General features: G+C 38.2%; 1 protein-coding gene across 1 annotated transcript; it reads left to right on the top strand.

Annotated features, from left to right (window-relative positions):
* The first annotated feature begins 1170 nt into the window (after nucleotides 1-1170).
* LOC139116173 (alpha-N-acetylneuraminide alpha-2,8-sialyltransferase-like) lies at nucleotides 1171-19555 on the top strand. Its single transcript, XM_070678724.1, has 7 exons — nucleotides 1171-1318; nucleotides 11712-12052; nucleotides 13217-13358; nucleotides 14036-14148; nucleotides 14998-15087; nucleotides 18500-18744; nucleotides 19252-19555. Exons 2-7 carry the CDS (start codon nucleotides 11712-11714, stop codon nucleotides 19491-19493), a joined length of 1173 nt encoding a protein of 390 aa, XP_070534825.1. The 5' UTR covers nucleotides 1171-1318; the 3' UTR covers nucleotides 19494-19555.
* Nucleotides 19556-21384: the final 1829 nt, after the last annotated feature.

Genomic DNA, 21384 nt, shown 5'->3' on the forward strand with positions numbered 1-21384 from the left:
AGCTCAGCCAACATCATATGCAAATGATTAAAAAAAAATTCACAACAGAAATTCATTTAGTTGATAAAATAATAAGTGGCTCACGAAAGTTTGACAAAGTGAAATGACCACTTCACATATCTAGGTAAGGATAGCCAGGTGTTGAGAAGGGGGCTATTCGGCCTAAATGCCTCGGATAATAAAACAGTCCCCCGCTCAAATGGGGATAATTAATCATTCCATTGACCACTTGACTTCACTTGACCAAGCAGGTCGATTGGATAGAGATGTCATAACCTTTACTCGTTTTAACATATTTGTCTTTGTATTTACCAGTGGCAGTGAATGCAGATGCGTTTGTTTTCGTCTATCAGGTCACGACGTTTAGGCGACTGAGAAGGTAACTTAACCCGTGTAAACAGATAAAAGGCCAATTTTAGTGGGGTTTTGAGTTACAGATTTACTGATAGTGAATGACTGTAACTGTATTAATCACTCATCGTCACCGATTGGAGAACCTCATGAAAATACATCAGGGGCAGTGGTTCGGTAGCGGTAGGGCAGTTATTTTATTCTGTCAGTTGGCAGAATGGAGGGCTTGTTTTATGTCAGTGGGTCGGGAAAAGATTCTTTTCTGTCAGTAAGTGTGGGTGTGTCAGTGGGGATAATTTTTTTTAATTCAACAGTCGCCAGTCAAGATGTATTACAGAACTTTTCAGTCCAAAGTGAAAAGAAGTCTCTACGAATCTGAAAGAGAGTACACTTTAGTGGGAAGGACAAATGTAGTGTTAATGAGAGCACATTTGGAACTTTTGTCATGGAGAGAGGGATGTGGGGAGTTCTTGTGGTGGAGAGAGAGTCACTTGGGGGTTTAGTTGTAGGGAGGGAGAATGGAAAATATTTGTGATGGGAGGGTAAGCTTTTTAATATCATGGCAGGAGGAGCTTTTCCAACAACTATCACTTTCCCTGCCAAATTTTGTTTTGCCGAGAACTCTTAAAAACACTCATAAGTACGTTTAATGTCTTGAAATATGTTGGGTTGGCTTCCGCTAAAACATCCTTATCTTCACAAACACCAGTTGGTCCTGTGCCGTCTGAGGGCGCATGCCTGACAACCCTCTACGGTGACACATCCGACCATGCATGTGACACAAATTTCTTTCAAACTATTAACTTGCTGACAGGCGGGGTCACATTGACTCGAAGTCACCTGTGCAGTACAGGCCAACCGTATTCGGACGTTAACAGTACTTGGACGATAAACGTGTATTTCTCCTACATTATTTGGACAGGTGATATTTCGTCAGAAAATGGTGACAGGACCTTCTGGTTAAAAAGTAAGTGGTTGTTACGATACTATCGTTGGAGGTGGATGAATTAGAATTCGCCTTTTCCATGGTTTCGTTGCTTTTCACTGCGGAAGTATAGTGGCGTTGACAATAACCGTATCCGACCACGAGGTCACACGATGAGAAATGGGCAATTATTACTGTAAGCCGTTTGCTATAGAGGTACAGGATAATGTTGGCAGTGTTCAATAGATACAACACAGAGATGACTCAAATAAGCTTTTTCACTGAATGACCTGGACAGAATTTACTGATGGGTTGGTGCGGTTCAAAAAATGGATACGTGAAAAATACTGGCCTTCCTCTTTTCCTTGTTCGAAAAACAAAGGCTCCTCCCCATACCAAATAAAATTTGCTTTTATATCCATTGATTAATGTCGATATAACGTGAATGTATATGGCAAGACTGAAAAAGCTATCTGTCTTTCAGTCTCCAAAGAATTATCTTGTTCTCTCGGTAGATATTAGCTTTCCATACAGGTTAACAGCACAGGCTGTTCAACTTGTCACTCATCACTGGAGCCTCCATGTACAAATTTTGGTTGCCCACCTCCTGAATCATTCAAAAAAGTGAAATGCCCCCCCCCCCAAATATTAGCTTAAAGAACAGTGACCCTATTTCCCCCAATTATACAAGCCCTCACCTCTCTCCCCCCGGTGGTATATTCTGTTCAAGCCCTATCTAATACAGAAAGGTAACGCACGTTAGACCGACAGCCAATGAATAGTGGCCTTGAATAATTTTAAAATGTCAGAACTTATCATGTTTTTATTTCTGGAGGGAAAGGACGGATTCCTAAGCTTAATGTACGTCACATTCGCAGTGACGAATGCAAGAGTTGCGGCTTGGAAACTATAAATTCGCGATAAGCAATAAAATTGAGATTTTGATGCGATATGTCCATTGTTCAAAATCAGTAGACGCTGAAACTTTCGATTAAGTAGCAATTAATCGTTTTCGGAAGAAGATCACACCATGATGTCACCATTGGCTTTTCGCACTGAGTCCTTTGTCCTATAGGTAGCTAGCTAGGGTAAGGTTTTAACGAGTCAATCAGTCAATTACTATGGAGATATGCTGGAAAAGAATATCGTGCTAAAATCAGTGAAAATTTGAGTTAGACGTTCAGAGTCTATTGCGCCGTGATCTTCTGTGGAAAAAATCTTAGAGTGTGAAACAAGATACGTTACGGGTGGTACATTGCCTGACGCTGGCCTTTTCAAAAGACGTTCAAGGAGAATAAAATACCCCAATAGTTGAAGTCAAACACACTAAAGTACTTTCCGACGACTGACTTATTATAAATTCATCGTTCTTTTCTCAGCGAGTTCCCTTCTTCCTCGTGGAAGTTAGAAAGTAAGAAACACGATATAATTGGAGGGTTCCTTCACAAATGGGTGTTTTGGCAGAAGAAACAGCTCTCTGCTCTCTGAAATGCAAATTCAAACAATGAACCTTTTAATTTGGGCCATGAATAAATGGAAGGCGTACCAGTCATGCAGTGATCTGTATACACAATTTCCATGCGACCTTGGTGGGTAACCGCTTCAATGGTTAGAATACAACACAAGCAGACACTTTAGGAGGCCGTGTTACAACCGATAACATAGTAACTAACCAATTACGTATCAAACCCGATAACGTAGTAAAAATTTACCGATAACGTAGTAAATCAACCGATAACGTAGTAACCAATCGATAATGTAGTAAATTTTTCTAACCGATAACGTAGTAAAAAAATTACCGATAACCACAGAGTAATATCAGACAGAGTGGCAACAGCTATTGTTTAAGGCGTGAAGCGGTTACGTAAGCAATCCATGTTTGCCTCGCCTCACGAAGCTCTTGGCTCTCTTTTCCGAAGAGTGCCGACCATGCACCCTTCGGTAATTTTCGGATTTTCACCAATTGTTCAGCGAAAGTATGTTCGACAAAGCTTGTGTTGTTGTTGTCGTGTGGTGCTGATCGGAATTGATGTGCTGGCGAAAACGGAAGTGTTTTGAGCTTCAGGAAAGTGGGTTTTACCGTTTTAAAAATTCCTCTCATATTTTTATGAATATATAATGAGTGTGTTTGAACCAAATTTGAAAGTCTTTTATCGATACTGTCTGGTTTTACTCAATGGTTTACGGTCAGTCATACCGTCTTTTACACGTGCGCCAAGAAAGGACATGTTTATGAAACTGCTGGCGTGTTATGTTTTGATTGGCGTGAGGCAGTGTTTCTGGCCTGAGAGCTCACAAAGTAACTATGGTTGCTACGCGACTGGCAGTACGATGCCATCTCGTCGTATGTTTCGCATAATCTCGTGTAATTATCAACCACAAACCAAGCCTCCAAAAAGTTTAACACCTTTTAAGCTCATTTTAATATGAAAAGCCAATAGTCTACAGAGACGACCATGGAACAAAAGGCATGCAAGTGTTGCCACTCTGTCTATGATATTACTCTGTGCGATAACGTAGTAATTTTTCCTAACTGATAACGTATCAACAAATTTACCGATAACGTATCATTGAACCAATAACGGATTAAATCAGCTGATAACATAGAAAAGTCAACCAATACCGCATCAAAACTACCAATAAGGTATCAATTAACTGATAATATCTGATTAAGCGATTCATAGGGAGCGATAGATCGATCGATTTATAGATAGAAATATATTACATAGATATATAGGTACATACATACATACATACATACATACATACATACATACATACATCAGTGTTGGAAACTGGCCAAAATATTTGCCAGACATCAGGACTGGTAACTTTCAAAACTTGCCTGTCCTGCCAGAATGTTGCCTGTCCTGAATTTTTGACAAATCCATTCATCAAAAAAACACAAAACCATTATGTACTTCAAACTGTAAACAACTTTATTTTCAACATGAGTATTAACTATGATCTTACAAACAAACTGTTCTGAATTCCACTGTTTGAAATGAATTTTAATCCGGACTTGAATACAAAATTTCTACAATAACAATGCTGATAACACTCTGATTAATTAATTAGTTAATTCAAACACACTTTGCCCATATCGCTCAAACAGTTAAAAGGTTTCACGATAGCGGTTTTAACAACGGGGAAACGTTTTTTTTTAATTTGTCTCCATTTTATGCCACTTTTTCGTATAAAACCAAGATGCAATCTGTCATCGAATTGGTACTACAATCAACCAAACTGAAAAGATTGCTGAGCAATACAGAAAACATCATCTGGCAAAGAAAATCAAAAACTGAGAGAGCTGCCATATAAGTAATCAAAGTTGGCGGCATGAATTAAATAAACCAATACTCTCCTCAGACCAAACCGATTTCAAAGGCCGTTTACAGCAAATATTGTTAACGAAACCATGAAACCTGGGAATGGCTAAACACAGAGAAACAAGATTTATTTCTCGAAGCAGCCCTTCACAACATGCTTTTCAAACACCGGAAAGCAGGCACCAATATCGACCCGAAATATATTACAAAGTCCACGAAAAATTGACACAAAACTAAAAGTTCGGATAATCGATTTAAATGCCTAAAACAAACTAATCGTTGACAGATTAGTACGACATTTACTGTTAACATAACGAGCACTAGCAACGCTCATAATATGCCCTAAAACAAAAATCCTTATAAGCGTCCAGAAACTCCGGTCGATGCTGGGTCATGTTAAATATAATATGACACCACACACCGGATCGCTCACCATAGAGTCAGTCAATAGTGGCTAACTCTCTCAATAACGAATCTGGCTTCTCCTCCTGGAGGACGAAGATGACTTCATCACACAACCAAGCGGATGGGATACAAAACAAGAGAGCGACTGATGAAGGAACCCCATTTTTGGTTCCGAAACACCGTTAAGACGAATCACTCAATCAACAAACCGGTTTACCGGGACCCAAATCACATGACTAGGGTCAAAGCACTATCGATTCACCGGTGTCTCGCCATGTATTCCACACAAAATAAATGCAATGATCCTTTTATTCACCATATCGTAATACTAAACAATCTTGGTAGAGCCGATGTGTGGAGTTGCCCTCATTTTCCTTTATATCCTTTATATCTTTATATCTTTCCTTTATATCTTTATATTTTTAGCACTGGCTGATATCGCGCAAATCTCGCTTAGTGTGAGATTTGCTAGTATGAGCGACTTCCTGTTTACCCGTGTTTACATGTCTCGCTTGCATTGCATTCCGGCGTCACACAGTTGCACAGTTTCAGTAGCATAAGCGCGTCGAAGTCCGACATATTGGTATACTACATTTCGTTTAAAACAACATTACATCTAGAAGCAGCTGATCATGATCGATGAGATTACTGGGTATGCCGTATGGGCTACTATCGAGAGCCCGACACACGGACGTGGAAGTACAATTTTCCTCCCGTCCGACTGAAAAGTTACCCGTCTCGGACGGGAGGACGGGCGTAGTTTCCAACGCTGCATACATACATACATACATACATACATACATACATACATACATACATACATACATACATACATACATACATACATACATACATATATAAATAGGTCGATAAATAGATAATATAGATACATACATACATACATACATACATACATACATACATACATACATACATACATACATACATACATACTTATATAAATAGGTCGATAAATATATCGATAGATAAATCAATCACTCAATCGATAGATCGATTGATCTATCTATCTATCGATGTTTGATAGAAGGTCGGTCGATCGACCGATCGATAAATAAATCGATTGGCACATCGATCGATAGAATACAGGATCTATCAATTCGATAGAAAGATAGATCAATTAATTGATAGATCGATCGATAGATTCCATAAATTGGTCAATAGATAGATGGATAGATAGATCTATAGATCAATTTCTTATCACATTGCCTCGTACTCAATTTTCTTTTCTTCTATTTTATTTTTTCCGTTTAGCGTAAATTGTTACGAGTATAAGTTTGTTTGTTACCCTAGACATATTGCAAAAATGATGCAGTGACGCGGTATTTTCTCCTCATTTTTTTTACTCTGCAACAAACAAGAGTGCGCAAAAAACGTGAAAACGATATAGAAATGAACGCAGAGATAAATGCACAGCAGTGTTGTTTTAGTACTTTTGTAATGCAACAGTTCTGCGGTTTGGCTTTTAGTGCAGCAATGCACAGTTTCGTCAGCTTAATATAACAATGACATATGTGTACAGTTCTGAATGGAATGTTTGTGTCAGTTATTTTGTTTACAGTTCTGTTTTATACAGCATTGAATTATGCACTATCGTCGCGTATTTTTGTTTTTTATTTCCTCGTGAGCAGAAAAAAGGGTTGACGCGGCGGGTCTCAATTGACACGCAACCAGGATGAGAAACAAACTTTTTATTTTTCTAGGCCTAAACGTCTTTTTTCTATAGCTCTATACTATGTATGAGTACTCAATAATTTTGCGATGTCTTCGTAATCCTACTTCAAATAAAATGTGACTTGACGTATATCACGACAGAAAGGATAAAAAGGAAAGAAAAAAAGCAATGTGCTGTTTACAAAATCTGTTGACTTGGCTAGCTTACAGGAGTAACTTGCAAAATTGATGAATTTTGATTATAAGGAATTCAATTGAGCGATGAGTCAAGATTTACCTGTAATTGAGTCCCGGAATGAGAGTTACATGAGTGTGTAAGGGTGCTTTACTATCTGTTCCGCCCTGTTTTTTGTCTACGTATAACAAGTGTATTACGAATTTTGACCTAATGTTATCGGGTTACGGATGGGTATGATTGCGATTACTTTGTAAAGGCTTATTGTCATTTTGATAAACTGACGTTGTAAGTAACGAAATTTTATAATCGGCCATGTTAAAAACTTTTTTCCAAGTTCCCCCAACTTAGAAAGTGTGTCGATAAAGACACTCACAAGTGTGTTGTATCTTTAATTCATCCTGCAGGAATACTTATCAATTAGTTTGCATTTCCCAAATTGATGAAATTCGATTTGTGATGTCTGAGTAATATCACGAAAACAGTATACTTCCAGTGTATGTGACTCTGAAGGTTTAATCGCATGATTGATTTAAAAAAAACAACGAAAGATACAACACTCATTTATATTCAGTTAGTTTCCATTTATTAATACTTTATCGGTCGATCGATAATTTATTTGTTGACTTGATGCATTATCAGTTGATTGGAATCTTTACTCTACACTATCCCTCTATTTATCTATCCGTCGGTCCATCCATCGAATATATATGTATGTGTGTATATATATGTTTATACATATACACATATATAGATTTATCAATCGTTCTATTAGTCGAGCAATCGATCAATTCATTCAATCATTCAATCGATAGAAATATCGACCCATTGATAGATCAGGACATCGATCGATCAATCGGTCGATCTATCGATTGATCAATGGATTGATCGATCGATCGAGGATAGATCTATCCCTATGAATCTATTCCCATGAATCACTTGATCCAATACATTATCAGTTGATTTGATACGTTATCGGTAAATTTGTTGATACGTTATCGGTTAGGAAAAATTACTACGTTATCGGTAATTTTTTACTACCGTAACGTTATCGGTTAGAAAAAATTACTACGTTATCGGTTAGTTACTACGTTATCGGTTGATTTACTACGTTATCGGTAAACTTTTACTACGTTATCGGGTTTGATACGTTATCGGTTCGTTACTACGTTATCGGTTGTAACAGGCCGTCACTATTAACAGCTTTGGGTCGGAAAAAGAGTCTCAGTGATTCCGAAATTTTGATTAGCCGCCTTCCTCACCTGAAAATTTTTAGTAAGCTACCCCCTTAAGGACTCGAAATTTGTGCGAGACCCCCTCCTCTGCAGAACACACGCATGCACGCACACACAATTTTTTCTCTCTCTCTCTCTCTCTCTCTCTCTCTCTCTCTCTCTCTCTCTCTCTCTCTCTCTCTCTCTCGCCAAGAAAAGTTCTCAGGTGTCCTCATGGCAAATGACAGTGCTCAATGCTAAGTAATAACACAAATTACTTCAAGTAAAAAGTAATAAGATAGTGATAATATCTGTTATACGAGTTTTATGCATATCCTGTCCTGTCTGTCTGATTGCACTGTATACATCACTGAACCTGCAATCAAATACCATGGCAAGAATGTAGATGTATGGCCTAGCATATTGGGATGTAATGCTGCCTGTCAGGACAGGTCTCTAAGCTGTACACCAAACATATGTTTGGTCATTTGATGTTTTAATCTCTATAAATAAACTTAAATTCGCCCAGTATCCTCTGTGAAATGCGACAAAGACAAACCTTATCACTACAACAAAGTACAAGGACATTTTGAAGTCAACTGTAATGTGTGTAGTAACTGTATCATTACATACAGGTACATGTATTATATGTTTGGTGACCAGGCTGTGGAGCAGTGAAAATATTAAGGAGGTCAAGAAAGGGTCTCCCTCTCCTGATACAGATACATGTGAAAAGTTAACATTAAAATAGCGTGATTTGGCTATACTTTAGACAAGTCAAGTGTGAATATTACTGCATAATCTCTTTGTTTATCAGTTTTTGCATGACCCCTTTCGTGTTCATTATTTTCAAGTGCCCACCCTCTCATTTCTCTTACTCCCCTCTCGGCTTTAAACAATGTTGGCTGCCTTAATAACCACGACTAACACAAACACTAGCTCTGGGATATATGGCTCTCAACATTGACTCTACAGTGTTTGGAAAGGCTGCCATAAAACAACCAAATGTGTTATTCGTGGAAACAAGCACAATTAATTAACGGCTAGGGTCTTTGGGGAAATATATGTCCCTTTTTGCAGCCCCTAACATCAGCTAATATTTTAGATGAAAGCCTAATTGAAAATACAGACGACAGCCCACTGATCCCAGTCTAAAATTACATACATTTTAACGTAACTACAGTTGTACACATATGTTTTATGTGAACCGTATAAGTACGATGCCTCCGACAACTTGGCAGAATGACACTAAGCATTTCGTAAAAAACGTGTTGCCGACAATATGTACCTTCAGACAGAAAAATATTACGTCATTTTTGCGAAGTGAACCACCTTACACAACGAAAAATATAACCCTCGGAAGTAAGAATTTCTCCCTTTTGTCCAGCTACAGATTCAGGCTTGTTTGGTTGCATGAGACCGATCAATGCATGCAAAATCCTCGTATATCGACAATTCTGAACAATTGACTTGACACCAGAGATGCACCTTTTTTCAACCTACTTGTTTTCAGCGGCTAAAAATATACTCTCTTTTATGTTGACGCTTTCCAACCTTATATTCAGCCAGATTTGCAATATCTGCCTTGTAACTCCAATTACTTTGTCATTGATATGAACCCTTTGGTATCTCTGTCCATACGGCTTGTTATTTTAAATGGGATGTATACAGTCGTAAATGAAACAAGCACACAAGTCTCCTTTTAATTACAAACTTAACAAACATGTGCTCAGTGGTCACTCAAAGGGCCGAAGCAAAAGTATATTAGTGGTGAATTAAGGAAAAGATAAAGGTAATAATCAAATTTCATAACTTAAATCTATTGAAAATCATAATAGATTTGTTCAGTTTCTGAAAGAATTTTGATGCAGATATAAAATTTGTCAAAATGGACTCATTTCTCGCTTTCAGTTTCAGCATGTTATTGACAAAAGTCATTCAGATTCACATATGCTGACAATTATACAAATATGTTTTACCAAACTGGAGTATACATGTGGCAAGTGACCACATAAGACAGGTGGCCATTGCGTAGAGGGCCTTTAACGTGTAAAATGTTACTTGACTGCCACAAAACGACCACTGTAGAGGAGTGACCGCTCTGTAAAGGTGACCACTAAGACAGGTTAGATTGTACTGAAAGTTCCACCAAAAAGTCATCCAGTCCACACTCTACCAGCGGATGAAATCGGAAATTTCGGCCATGCGTTTCACAATGAGCTCAGAATGCAGAAGCTAGAATAATGGCATTTACAAGAAGAGTCTGTCGATCTCCTCAGGTCTGGCGTATCAACATTGACTACCTGTTCGCCTTAGGATCTAGTACAAAATTTCCTCGTCGACTTTCAAACTTATTCACTTTTGCATTTATAAATGGTATACTCCAGCCTCATATTTCTACTCAATCTCTCCGTTTTTCCTGAAGTACTTTCAAACATTCCCTTTCGAAATTAGAATAAAAGTGAGGGTTCATCGTGCAAATTTATGTGCTTCTAAAAAAACATTAAAATTAAAATTTACTGACCCTGTGTTAACTCTATGGGAGAATTGAATTTTCAGTTCTCACAAAGATAAGCCAGTGAAAAACTTGATTTAGTCCATGAGCTTCAAAATGAGCACCCACAAATGTAGGCCAAAGAAAATGCTGCTTAAAGTTTGAGAGTACGAATATCTGTTCTCGAGGCTCATTCTATACCCTCAGGGACACCTGAATCAAATCTGTTCAATGGATACGCAATGGCTTGATGAGCGCCGAAGATGAGCGCAGTATATAATATGTTAATTGATCGATGGATTGATTGATTGATGAGAAAAAGTTTCGTCAAAAAAAAACTCACCTTGTTTGACAACAATAATTTACATACTTATAGTTATGTTAAAACCGGTTGCAGTCTGCGAGACTTTCGCGTAACTGTAAGCAACTTGCCAATACTTGCCAAATTATATTGGTAACTGGAACATTACACAGTAGAATGCATTTGAAGTAATTTGAACCACAATCTCAACATTCTTTGTTTACGACCTTTCACACTGCAACGCGTATTTTCTGGACTCATTCCAACCACTTCAGTCTTGTTACAATGGTAAAACAGCAGCGTTTTTTTCTCTCCAAAGTAGTGTTTTTTTCAAATAGGGCAAGACAAGTTCACCGCTCATCCTTTATAATATATTAATATTCAAGCAATTCCTTTCAATGGATGAAAATGTTTAGATGATGTATGCTAATACAGCAGGATATTTGGAAGTAGTATTTTAATGCATAGTCCTGTCTCAGTTGATTGGTCGTGCGTGTATTTTACCTGACGACGCCAACGATACTTCAACAATACATGACCTATCCCTTTGCCAAAGGTTTCTCTTGCCATGCAAAATATTTATAAAAGGTCTTGTCGCGCAGAGAGACTCTCAAATAGTTCATAGGATGAATGCAAAGTCGCCAATAAAATCACCAATATAAGGCCACGGCTTAATAACGATTTTGGAACCTCAGTCTACTAAAGAGGTTTCAAATCTTTATCACAAGTTAGGACATATAGAACAGAACCACCTGAATTCTTTCGTACGCGTCACCGTTGTAACTTTCAAGATTTATACAAGTATATTATTTTCTTTTCTTTCAGATGCGTGGCTATTTCAAAGATCAAGGCTGCAGAACAATTAGATGTTTGGTTTGGAATAGAAAAACATGTGTCGTAGCGCTTGCATTTATAAGCATGATATCATTTACATCATTACTATCCTTGGACAAATCTACATGTACATGTGACCAGCAATTCAAAGTAACATCGCACACCAGTAGTGCATCTGAGGGCAATTCACCAGCGACTCGGAAATCTAATGTGAAAGCGGTAGAAAAGTCTCTTGAAACAGAAGCTGTGGCCAATAGGACCCTCATCATGGAAGTTATCAAAAGCATTCGAACCAACTGGACATTTAACGCCACAGCAGCTGGGGAATTCAGGTTTGTTCATTCTTTGTTTGTTCATTTGTTTGTTTGTTTGTTTGTGGATTTTGTTTTCTTTTATTTCAACAACAGTGTTTCCAATCCTGCGCGACCTCATTCAACTTGAACCTGCTGCAATCAAAATACCAGCTTCGAAATATTTAGTAATGCTGTCAAGTATGGTAGAATGCGGTGCGCCTCGGGAACAGATGTATATGTACGGGCTCTCCAATTTTACCAGTAGTTTTCTTCTCTACCTTGTAGGGACTCATTTTTTAAGTTCTTTGGAGTAAGTAGAATTTCACCTTCTTTTCGAAGATTTAATTTTTCGCAATATACGTAACACAAGAATGGCGGCCATTTTGCATTTCAAATATCGGGAAATGTTAGGTGATTTGTTTCTCAAAGATCAAAATTTGGAAAGTTACCCACAGTTGTATCCTTGGTTTGGTAAGAGAATGGTCGAAAGTTTCATTTACAATTTTGAGCAAATTTATGTCCTTCAGCTTTGAGGCACATATCACAAAGTTACCATCCTTTTTTATCACCGACTACTTAGGGGTCAGAGTTATGAATAGGGTAACTGTTGATGCGTTCACTATTATTCTGTTATAAAAGCAGCACTTTTTCTCAGTCTCACAAAGTTATAGCAGTGAAATAACATCGCCATCACTTTGACACTGCAGTGGAACACGAAACTGTATTCAAAGAGAAATGAAAGAAGGGACGTAACATCAAAGTTGGACAGTTATTTATTAGAGCATGTAAATATAATAACTCGTACTGCACTTCGCTATGAATTCTTCCAAACTTTGCTAAAATCTACTTGAAATGAACACACAAGATAAAATAGCTCTACCTGGCCGTCGAAGCGTGCAATAGACAAATTGTGTTACTAAAAATCTCAGTAAGGGTTGACTCTGCCAGGTGTATAGTTTTCCCGTATTTGCTTGTTTGTTCATTCCATATAAAGTACCATTATTTTTATCAATCAATTAATAACACAAACAAGTATTGCTTTTACTTTTCGATAGGTTAATAAAGTGGCGTTATTTTTTATCCAGCAATTAAGAAGTATTGCTTTTACTTTTCGATAGGATAAAACTAGCGCTACCACGGTACAGGCAAGGAAGCAAATTTGAAAATAATTTACACATCACTGTTGTATATTTTGGTTACCAGATCACAAATTGAGAAATCCTGTAATACAACAGCCTCGTTTTTAACAACAAAGAAATCTGTAGAACTCAACAAAGTGATGAGATACTCGGCGGAGAAGGGAACGATCAACGTAACTTTGGACGTGTACAAGCGCTTTCCTAGGGTAAGTGTGTATCTTAGTTGTGGCAGTGACTGATTTACTGACAACCATGTTTTGGCCTCAGAATGAATTAACACAAGGTATTGTCGAAAACTTCTGTGTATGCTCCACGCTTGCAGTGAAACTGTGTAAAGTGAAAGAATAAACTTCATCAGATTGTCGTGTTGATGGTGAGATATTGCGAAATTGAAGCACTAGACTGTCGCTTAAATCTTGGAGTGAACGAGATGGCCCAGCCAGTATCTACTGCGTACAGCTGAGACAAGCCAAGCGACTAAGGGTTAATGTACCTCTCTCCTTTACATTACTAATAAAAGGCGTCACAAAGCAGGCGTTCTCAAATATGGTCATACAATGTATTATCAAAACCATGTTTTGTGAGATAGCATTCCGAGAATTCTCTCACTTTTGCCAAAAATCAAAACAAAATTCGAAATGTGTCTTCGGTGTGTTGTCTCCAATAATGAACATGATTCAGAGATGGGTGGATGGATTGATAGAAAGACAGACAGACAGAAAGCCGAAAGGACAGGCAGATAAGCAAACAAACAAATAGACAAACAGACACATACACAGATAAAAGCTAATCGGAAAAAAATGTTTTTTTCTGGGCCTCGTGAAATCGATCGAATAAAACACTTTAAATATAACTAAAACGGAATAAAATCGTTTTTGTTTAGGAGTCTCCGTTGAACAATGCGTTCCACAAAAGATGCAGCGTTGTCGGCAGTAGTGGAATATTACTGGGAAGTCAGTGCGGAAAGGAAATAGATTCAGCAGATTTTGTCGTCAGGTAAGAAACGGTTGAAATATTAAACCTCACATTAACGTAATACGACAGTTTACTTTCATTATAGGGATAAACAAAGAGCACATTCTTTGAGTTGCTCATTATATCGCTGGCTATGTTTACGTTTGCCGCAGCGCTGGCTTGAACTCTAGCAGGCATAATTCATAGTTCTGTTGTGCAATGTCATGCAATTCCTGTGAAATTTTCGTTTGACAGCAATAACACAGTTTCCCAGCACGTTCATCCTCCAATTTTTTCATACTTTAGCGTGCGAGTTTTGAAACAGCAACCTATAACAGTGTTTTTGATGTGCAGATCTTCTTAGGCCGGGTTCTATGACTGCGTCTCCGGGACAGATATTCGGACCCTCGAATTTTTTCAAAACTTTTCTTGTCAACTGCTTGTGGAGTTGTTTTGAAGCTCTCGGAGAACGCAAAAAAATTCACTGTCCTAGTTTCGAAAATCAAAACAGTATTTTTCCCACTGAGTTAACAAAGGAAAGGCGGCCATTTTGAATTTCAAATATCGGTACAGTAGGTTATTTGTTTCTGTAGTACCAAACTTTGGACGATGACCCTCGAATTTTATTCCGCATTTGATAAACGACAAAATAAAAGTTTCATTGAGGAAAGTTTGAGCAAAAGCTTAAGTTTTTCACATTCGAGGCGCATACTACCTAAAGGCTGAACCGCGACCTGAGCAGCAGTATTTTATTTGTTCTGATGACTGTATATTTTGATGATTATATCGTCGCTATTGTATATTTACACTCACAAGAAGCAAACAGGCTTCAACTTAAAATCACACCAAAATCCACACCTTTAAAATACTGCAACAACCATTAAATTTCAGATTCAACCAAGCCATAGTGCGCAATTATTCCAAAGACGCCGGTATAAAGACTCATTTGGCAACTTGCAACCCGAGTATTGTCCGAGATCGGTAAGTATTGGCAGTCTTACTCGAAATAACTCATGCAATCACACACCACGTGCTGAGAATAGGGCAACGTGTGTATACACGTTAAGGATCCCGGTACCTCGAGCTACAGATTACCCATACGAGTAATAAAATACTTCGCTCAACAAAAAGTCTTTATTCATTTACAACATCCTAAATTGCAAAATGCAAAATTCTTCTTTCAAAAGACTCATTTCTAATTTTGGGGGACCACAACTCTTATTTTGTAGACGCAACTTTGAACAACAGACACAGCTCCTAGCTCCACGGATTAAACGATCGTTTTAAAAAATACAGGTCTCTTGCACAACGTTCACAGAGACAGTCATACGGGTTAGTACAGTGACTACGACACTACGACACACTACGTGTTGCAATATTCACATAGCCACTTCGTATTCCCATAAAGTAATAAATGAGTTTCGAGATTACCCAGAAACTTGTCGTGGCAGGAGGAGGATTGCGAAGGTAGAAAATCCGTTTAATTAATTAAATGACCTACAAAATGAGTGCGTTGGGTAGCTAAATGACCCCAATACCACAACATCGCGGAAACCGTACAGTTGAGTGCCCCAGCAAAGAAACAAATTACCTACCAGCTGTACGTTACCATGTTGAGGGCCTTCTTTAAATAATCCGGCTTTTACAGGCTCCTGTTTAATCTCACCTTATGGCTGGCGGGGAGGGGGGGGCAGTCTGTTTTTGGAGATCTTCTATTTGATTCCTTTATTTACAAACTGTTTGAATTTGTTCACAATACGTTTAAATGGCATGCTGGTTACGATTTTCAAAACTGTTGGTCGGTTTGTTGTACCTGTGAATGTTTCTGTGTGACGTGATCAAGAATACACGTCATCCATTTATCAAAGAAGATTGGCTAACTGAACACATTGACATCTTCGATCATTATTTAAAATCCTAAAAACGTTTGAGGTCGTGACCGTGAACAAACTCGTCTGTAGTAAGCACACCTATTTAAACAATTTCATGTATCGTTTACTGGGCATAGGCGCTACTCAGCCAACGCGACAGAAGAAGCCTGCACACGGCCAGAGAGCTACAATTATTGCAACTAGCATAGCATATGGCTCAAGGTTTACGTTGTTTGAGAAATATTTTGAAATACTATCAGCTCTTAGTAGGAAAATTCATGTCAATTTATTTGTTGCAATTATTTCACTTCCGTATACATCTTAGCCGAACCGACGTTTAAGCATCCAATGAATCGAATAGGCACAGGGAATGAAAAGAGCGCCCTCAACTAGTAGTTTATCAAATCAAAGCGAGGTTATGACGTCTCATATTTCTATGGATGTAAGATTTTGTCGTCACTTTAACTGTCATATCCGGAGATTTTGATTAAAATGAAAGATTTACATTTTACTTGTATAGTCTTGTTACGAAAAGATGATATTCTTTCTTGAATGATTGCTTGGATAGCTGTGTGTAATATTTTCGTATTTTTCATATTTCGTTTTGTAATGTTTATTGAAGGAGAGCAACTCAAAGCAAAACACTTGCATATGAAGTTAGTCGACCTCATTCTTTTGAAACAAGTTCAAGTTGTCACCTCTAGTTACAATTTCTCGGAATGGGCCACTCGCCTGCTGATGACGTATGTTTTATGTGAAATAGTTATCTTGATGACGGTGCATGGTGCATTTGTGTCACTTTCCAGTTTTTCTTTCCACGCCTGTGAAGTTTGTTTTACACTTACTCGCCAAAACATATGTATAAGTCCAAGCATCAAATATGTTTGCGATTGTAAACCTATTTCATCGATAATATTCAGGTGCAACCAAGATACATAAGGCCAAAAAAAAAAAAGAAATGTTTCTGGTCAGCGCGCGCGTCACTTGAACAACAGCGCGTCACCCTTTTTTTTTCCTGGTTTGAGGCCGGCGGCTGTGGCAAACTACATACTGATTACTATAACACCAAACCAAAACGGCTGAAGAGAAAGAAAATTCTTTGGGGCACATGATCAGTGACTGCATGAACAGTTTAAATGTTACTATATTGATAAAACTACAAAACTCAGTGTTATCCCCAGACCATACGGACCGCTACGCTTTCGCCTCCCCCCCCCCCCCCCGCTACGCTTTGATTCTCCCCGCTACGCTTTAAAATATTCCCGCCATCCTTAGTTCACACGCTCTGCGTAGCTACCAGCTGATGCCTGCATTGTCTACACATAAGCGCTCACTGCAACTTTTAACCTGGTGAAAGAGTGGAAGGTGTGAAGTATGGTATGCATCAGATAAGTTGTCCGGAAGTGTTGAGAGGAACGTTAAAACAATAGAAGAATCGGCTGGGTTGTTCACAAATTTTCATTCCAGAACGACTATTACGACCAACAAAGACAGTATACATCGCGGACAAGTGTTCACAGAGGTAGGCGGTGTAGCAATAGCAGGGCCTTTGATCACATTCCCATGCTTTGATCAACGAAATGGACCGCAAAAGAAACAAGAGTTGACTGGTGAGGTTATTATGATTGTACAACGATGAGTTTTGTCTGAGTACGATCACGATCGCGATCGAGTTCACATTGCATAAATTTCAATATGGCGGCGGCCATGTTGGTCGACAGGTTCATAACGTGTTGACATTGATCCTGGCGTCGCGTGTGGTTCCACTCTGACACGTTCTCTGAAAGATTTTACACCTGATTTTCGAGGGATTCTAGTTGTACTTAGTTCATGTCTTGTGATCATCTTGGTGGTATTTTTAAAATCAAGAATCGAACGACGATGTTCAGTGGAAGTAGAAGTTATGCGGGGAGGGGGGGGGGCGCTGGTTGAAATCTATCCCCGTGATGAAAAATTATTCGCGGTGTTTGTCGTTCAAAAATGATATAAAATTCAATTGCATTTGAATTGTGTAAAGCTTAAACTTGTGAATTTTCCTCTTTGTTGGCAAGTTTTGACAATTTATTAGCAATATATGTATTAATGAAACTCCAATGAGACGAACCATTTCTTGCTCTCAAAGTTTCAATCTGAATCTTCTGTTTTAATTGCAATTGTAATTACAATACTGTGAATGTGATTTATTTAGTGTAATAAAGAGTTTCCATGATGTTCAAACTGCACACTTTTGTGTTACCATTGCATTTTGTTGTGAGTGTACATGTATGTGTGGATGCATGTGCAAGCTTACATCCATATGCAAATATAAATTAATGATATGCAAGTGATTATGCAAATTAGCCGCTAACCTTTGGCGCTTTAACTGACCCTGCTCCCTCCCTTGAGGAGGAGGAAAAAAAAAAAAAAAAAAAAAAAAAAAAAGCCGCGTCGCCGCACCATTTTTTAAAGAAAGGCCTGACCAGAAACATTTCTTTTTTTTTTTTTGGCCTAATGAGTACTACTTTCTCTATTTGGTTTACAAGGTATTCAAGTCTTACGGAAAGGGAATCGGCGGAAAAATTCAAAGCGTTTATGACGTCAGAATATGGAAATTCTATAGTATATTTTCCTGCTTTTACCCATAAATTCTGCACCAAGTTATCTTTCCGTGGACAAGATGCACTTAAGTTAACGAATATGACTGTTGTATTCGGCCATCCAAGTCACATCTCTTCATCGCATGGATTTTGGAAACGACGAGGTGTCAATGCGAGACATTTGTCTTCAGGTAGGCCTAAATGTTAAATATAGTCAGAGTGTTGAAGGAACGCGCGAGAGCACGTCGAGGTCACCACGATATGGACCAAGTGTCAAATTTTACCACAATACTTTACATTGTCGTCCTATGGTTGAAATTATAACTGTCACTGCGAAGTTCTTCCAAGAGTTTCTCGTATTTTTTTCAAATATGACCCAGAGACCAGCATGAATTTGACAGTAATCAGGCACTTAGTGTGCCCACGTGTTGAGTGGTGAATGTTGCAAAGCAATACCACGTTTAATAGGAAATCTCATTGCCATCCACCTCCATATACCCATGCTAGACTCCCTATAGTAGAGTCAATGCGGGGGTTCGGTAGAGAACGGGATGTGTCTATAATAGCTTTAAGTTTGTCATGCTGGTCGGCAATTCAGTCGGTAGGACCTACTATAAACTTACGTGCAAAGATATATAAGAATACGATTTTGTGGATAATGTTGCAACCACTTACGTGCCCTTTTCCCTTTTTTTAAGGTATCCTGTTACTTTCTGGATTTGTAAATTTTTGTGAAGAACTTCATCTGTACGGATTTTGGCCGTTTTATGAAGATTTGGAAGGGAACTCAATCCAATATCACTATTTTGATGATGCTCTTATGCAGTCGGCTGCAAAAATGAAACAGAAGTACCACAATATGCCATCCGAGTTTCAGTTGTTAATTGATCTTCATAACCAGGGAATTCTGCAACTACACCTTGGCAGTTGTGTAAAATGAACTGGGTCTGGTCTTTATTTTGTTATTAGAGCACATCAATGTATGAATTGCTTTGCCGTGTGTATTTATGACAAAAAATCAAGTCGATCATTTTACAGAGCACAAAAAATCGCAGTTTCAATCCAATTTGGAAACTATCATGGTTCTACAGTTATTTTGAGTCACTTCTTGACTTCGTTTGTCTGAGGGGCATATAACGGATGGTACCAGGGACAGCCAGCATAAGTGTTCATGAAAAAGGCGCGTACAAGCCCTTTCTTGTCAGGCTGGCGAACAATGTTTTTCTGATCAGAAGGCGGGGAACGGCAGGCAAATTTTCTCGTGCGAGCGGATAGGCGATCATGCGATTCTTTCTCTTTAAAAGGCGATATCTCATTCTTCTGAAATGCGGTCAATTCCGGTTACAATTTTTCGGAATGGGCCGGTCGCCTGCTTATTACGTATATTTTATGTCGATGGTTACAAAAACAAAGTAATTTCCTGCTATTTACAGTTGTACCGGGTGAATTCAGGTAAATCGCTAAGACTGAAGTGCCAAACTGGCATAAGTTATGAATTTCATTGAGTTCATAGAGAAGGAGCCGCTGATTCAAATGTTTTATTCCGTCATCCATCGGATATTTTTTCATAGAGGGACGGATTGTTTCAAGTATCGTTTTACCTATATGACACTGGCAAAGTTCACAGATTGACAATGGATTACATCATGTTCTATTCTGCTTGTAACGAACGTTTTTGTTTGGCAGCATAAATTTGCACAAAAAATTGTTTAATTTCCAGTCACCTTCGACACAGTCACAAACTCTTCTGATAATTTTAAGTTGCCCAAAGCTTGTTGCACCCCTCCAACCTAACAAGTCATACAAACTGTTATGAGTGGTATGTCGTAAACTGCAGCTAACTACAGGAGCCAAATTTAAGCAAAATCGTAGGCGTGTTCTTGTTTCGTATAAGATGCAGTAGTAGTAGCATTGATGATGACGGGATGATTAATCCAAGTGTATCACACTGACGTAAAATAGAAAGTCAGTGCATTCTTGAATATACCCTAAATCCCCGTCACTATGTAAAATTGATGGACACATAACATTTTCAAAGTGCACAGCAATAAAATGTAAATTTACAGTGATGTAAAGCATATGACACTGGCAAATTACGTGCCTTTATAGAGTCTTCCTAGGCTTCTTAGAAATGTTCTTTCAATGAAATGCAGGTATGCTTTTCCACTGTTCTTCTTGACTTTTGTCATTCTAGACACAATGAATGTCAGGGATTTCTCTGTGCTTTAACCTTGAGCCCAGCACAGTTTTTAAATAGGAAAATTCAGCAATTCAGTGAGGTCGAATGACGACTGTACACTTTCATATGTCTTTTCTTATTGATCGATAACACAATGTGCATCATTTATTTTTGGAGAATGTCTTTCATTGTTTTCTCGAGTACAGACTACAGCATTTTCTGAATGGGACCAGTGATTGTAGAATAACAACAAGTATTGCCCTAATTGGTCTCTCAGATATAAACATTCAATCTCGTTTTAGAGGTGCCAGTTTTGTAAGTTCTGCATATTTATTCCCTGTTGATTGATGACATAAATTTTGTTTGAAATCTGTGGATATTTGAGATGTACTTTATTGAGGTCGCTTTTGACTTCAATGAAATATTCATGTTCATATAAAATATAGAGGCTTCGAAAGTGTGAAATGTGATGTAAAATTAGAACTCTCTTTAACCAAAACAGCCGAATTCGCCTGAAATGTTATCCCGGAGAAAATTGTTACAGTATACCAAGCTTCTCCTTAACTTCAAATTAACATAGTGGAGCGCCAGTACTACGCTTGTATTGTTCTGATTTTATCAAAAGTGTGACGTACGTTTAGTTGATTTCTCT

This window comes from Ptychodera flava, chromosome 17 (assembly GCF_041260155.1).
Source record: "Ptychodera flava strain L36383 chromosome 17, AS_Pfla_20210202, whole genome shotgun sequence".
Classification (NCBI taxonomy): domain Eukaryota; kingdom Metazoa; phylum Hemichordata; class Enteropneusta; family Ptychoderidae; genus Ptychodera; species Ptychodera flava.

What these genes read in the sequence shown, in the direction of transcription:
- LOC139116173 (XM_070678724.1), top strand. Translation starts at nt 11,712, where the DNA reads ATGCGTGGCTATTTCAAAGATCAAGGCTGCAGAACAATTAGATGTTTG. An exon ending in ACAGCAGCTGGGGAATTCAG is followed by an intron (nt 12,053 to 13,216) that starts GTTTGTTCATTC and finishes TTTGGTTACCAG; the next exon opens with ATCACAAATTGAGAAATCCT. An exon ending in CCGAGTATTGTCCGAGATCG is followed by an intron (nt 15,088 to 18,499) that starts GTAAGTATTGGC and finishes TTGGTTTACAAG; the next exon opens with GTATTCAAGTCTTACGGAAA.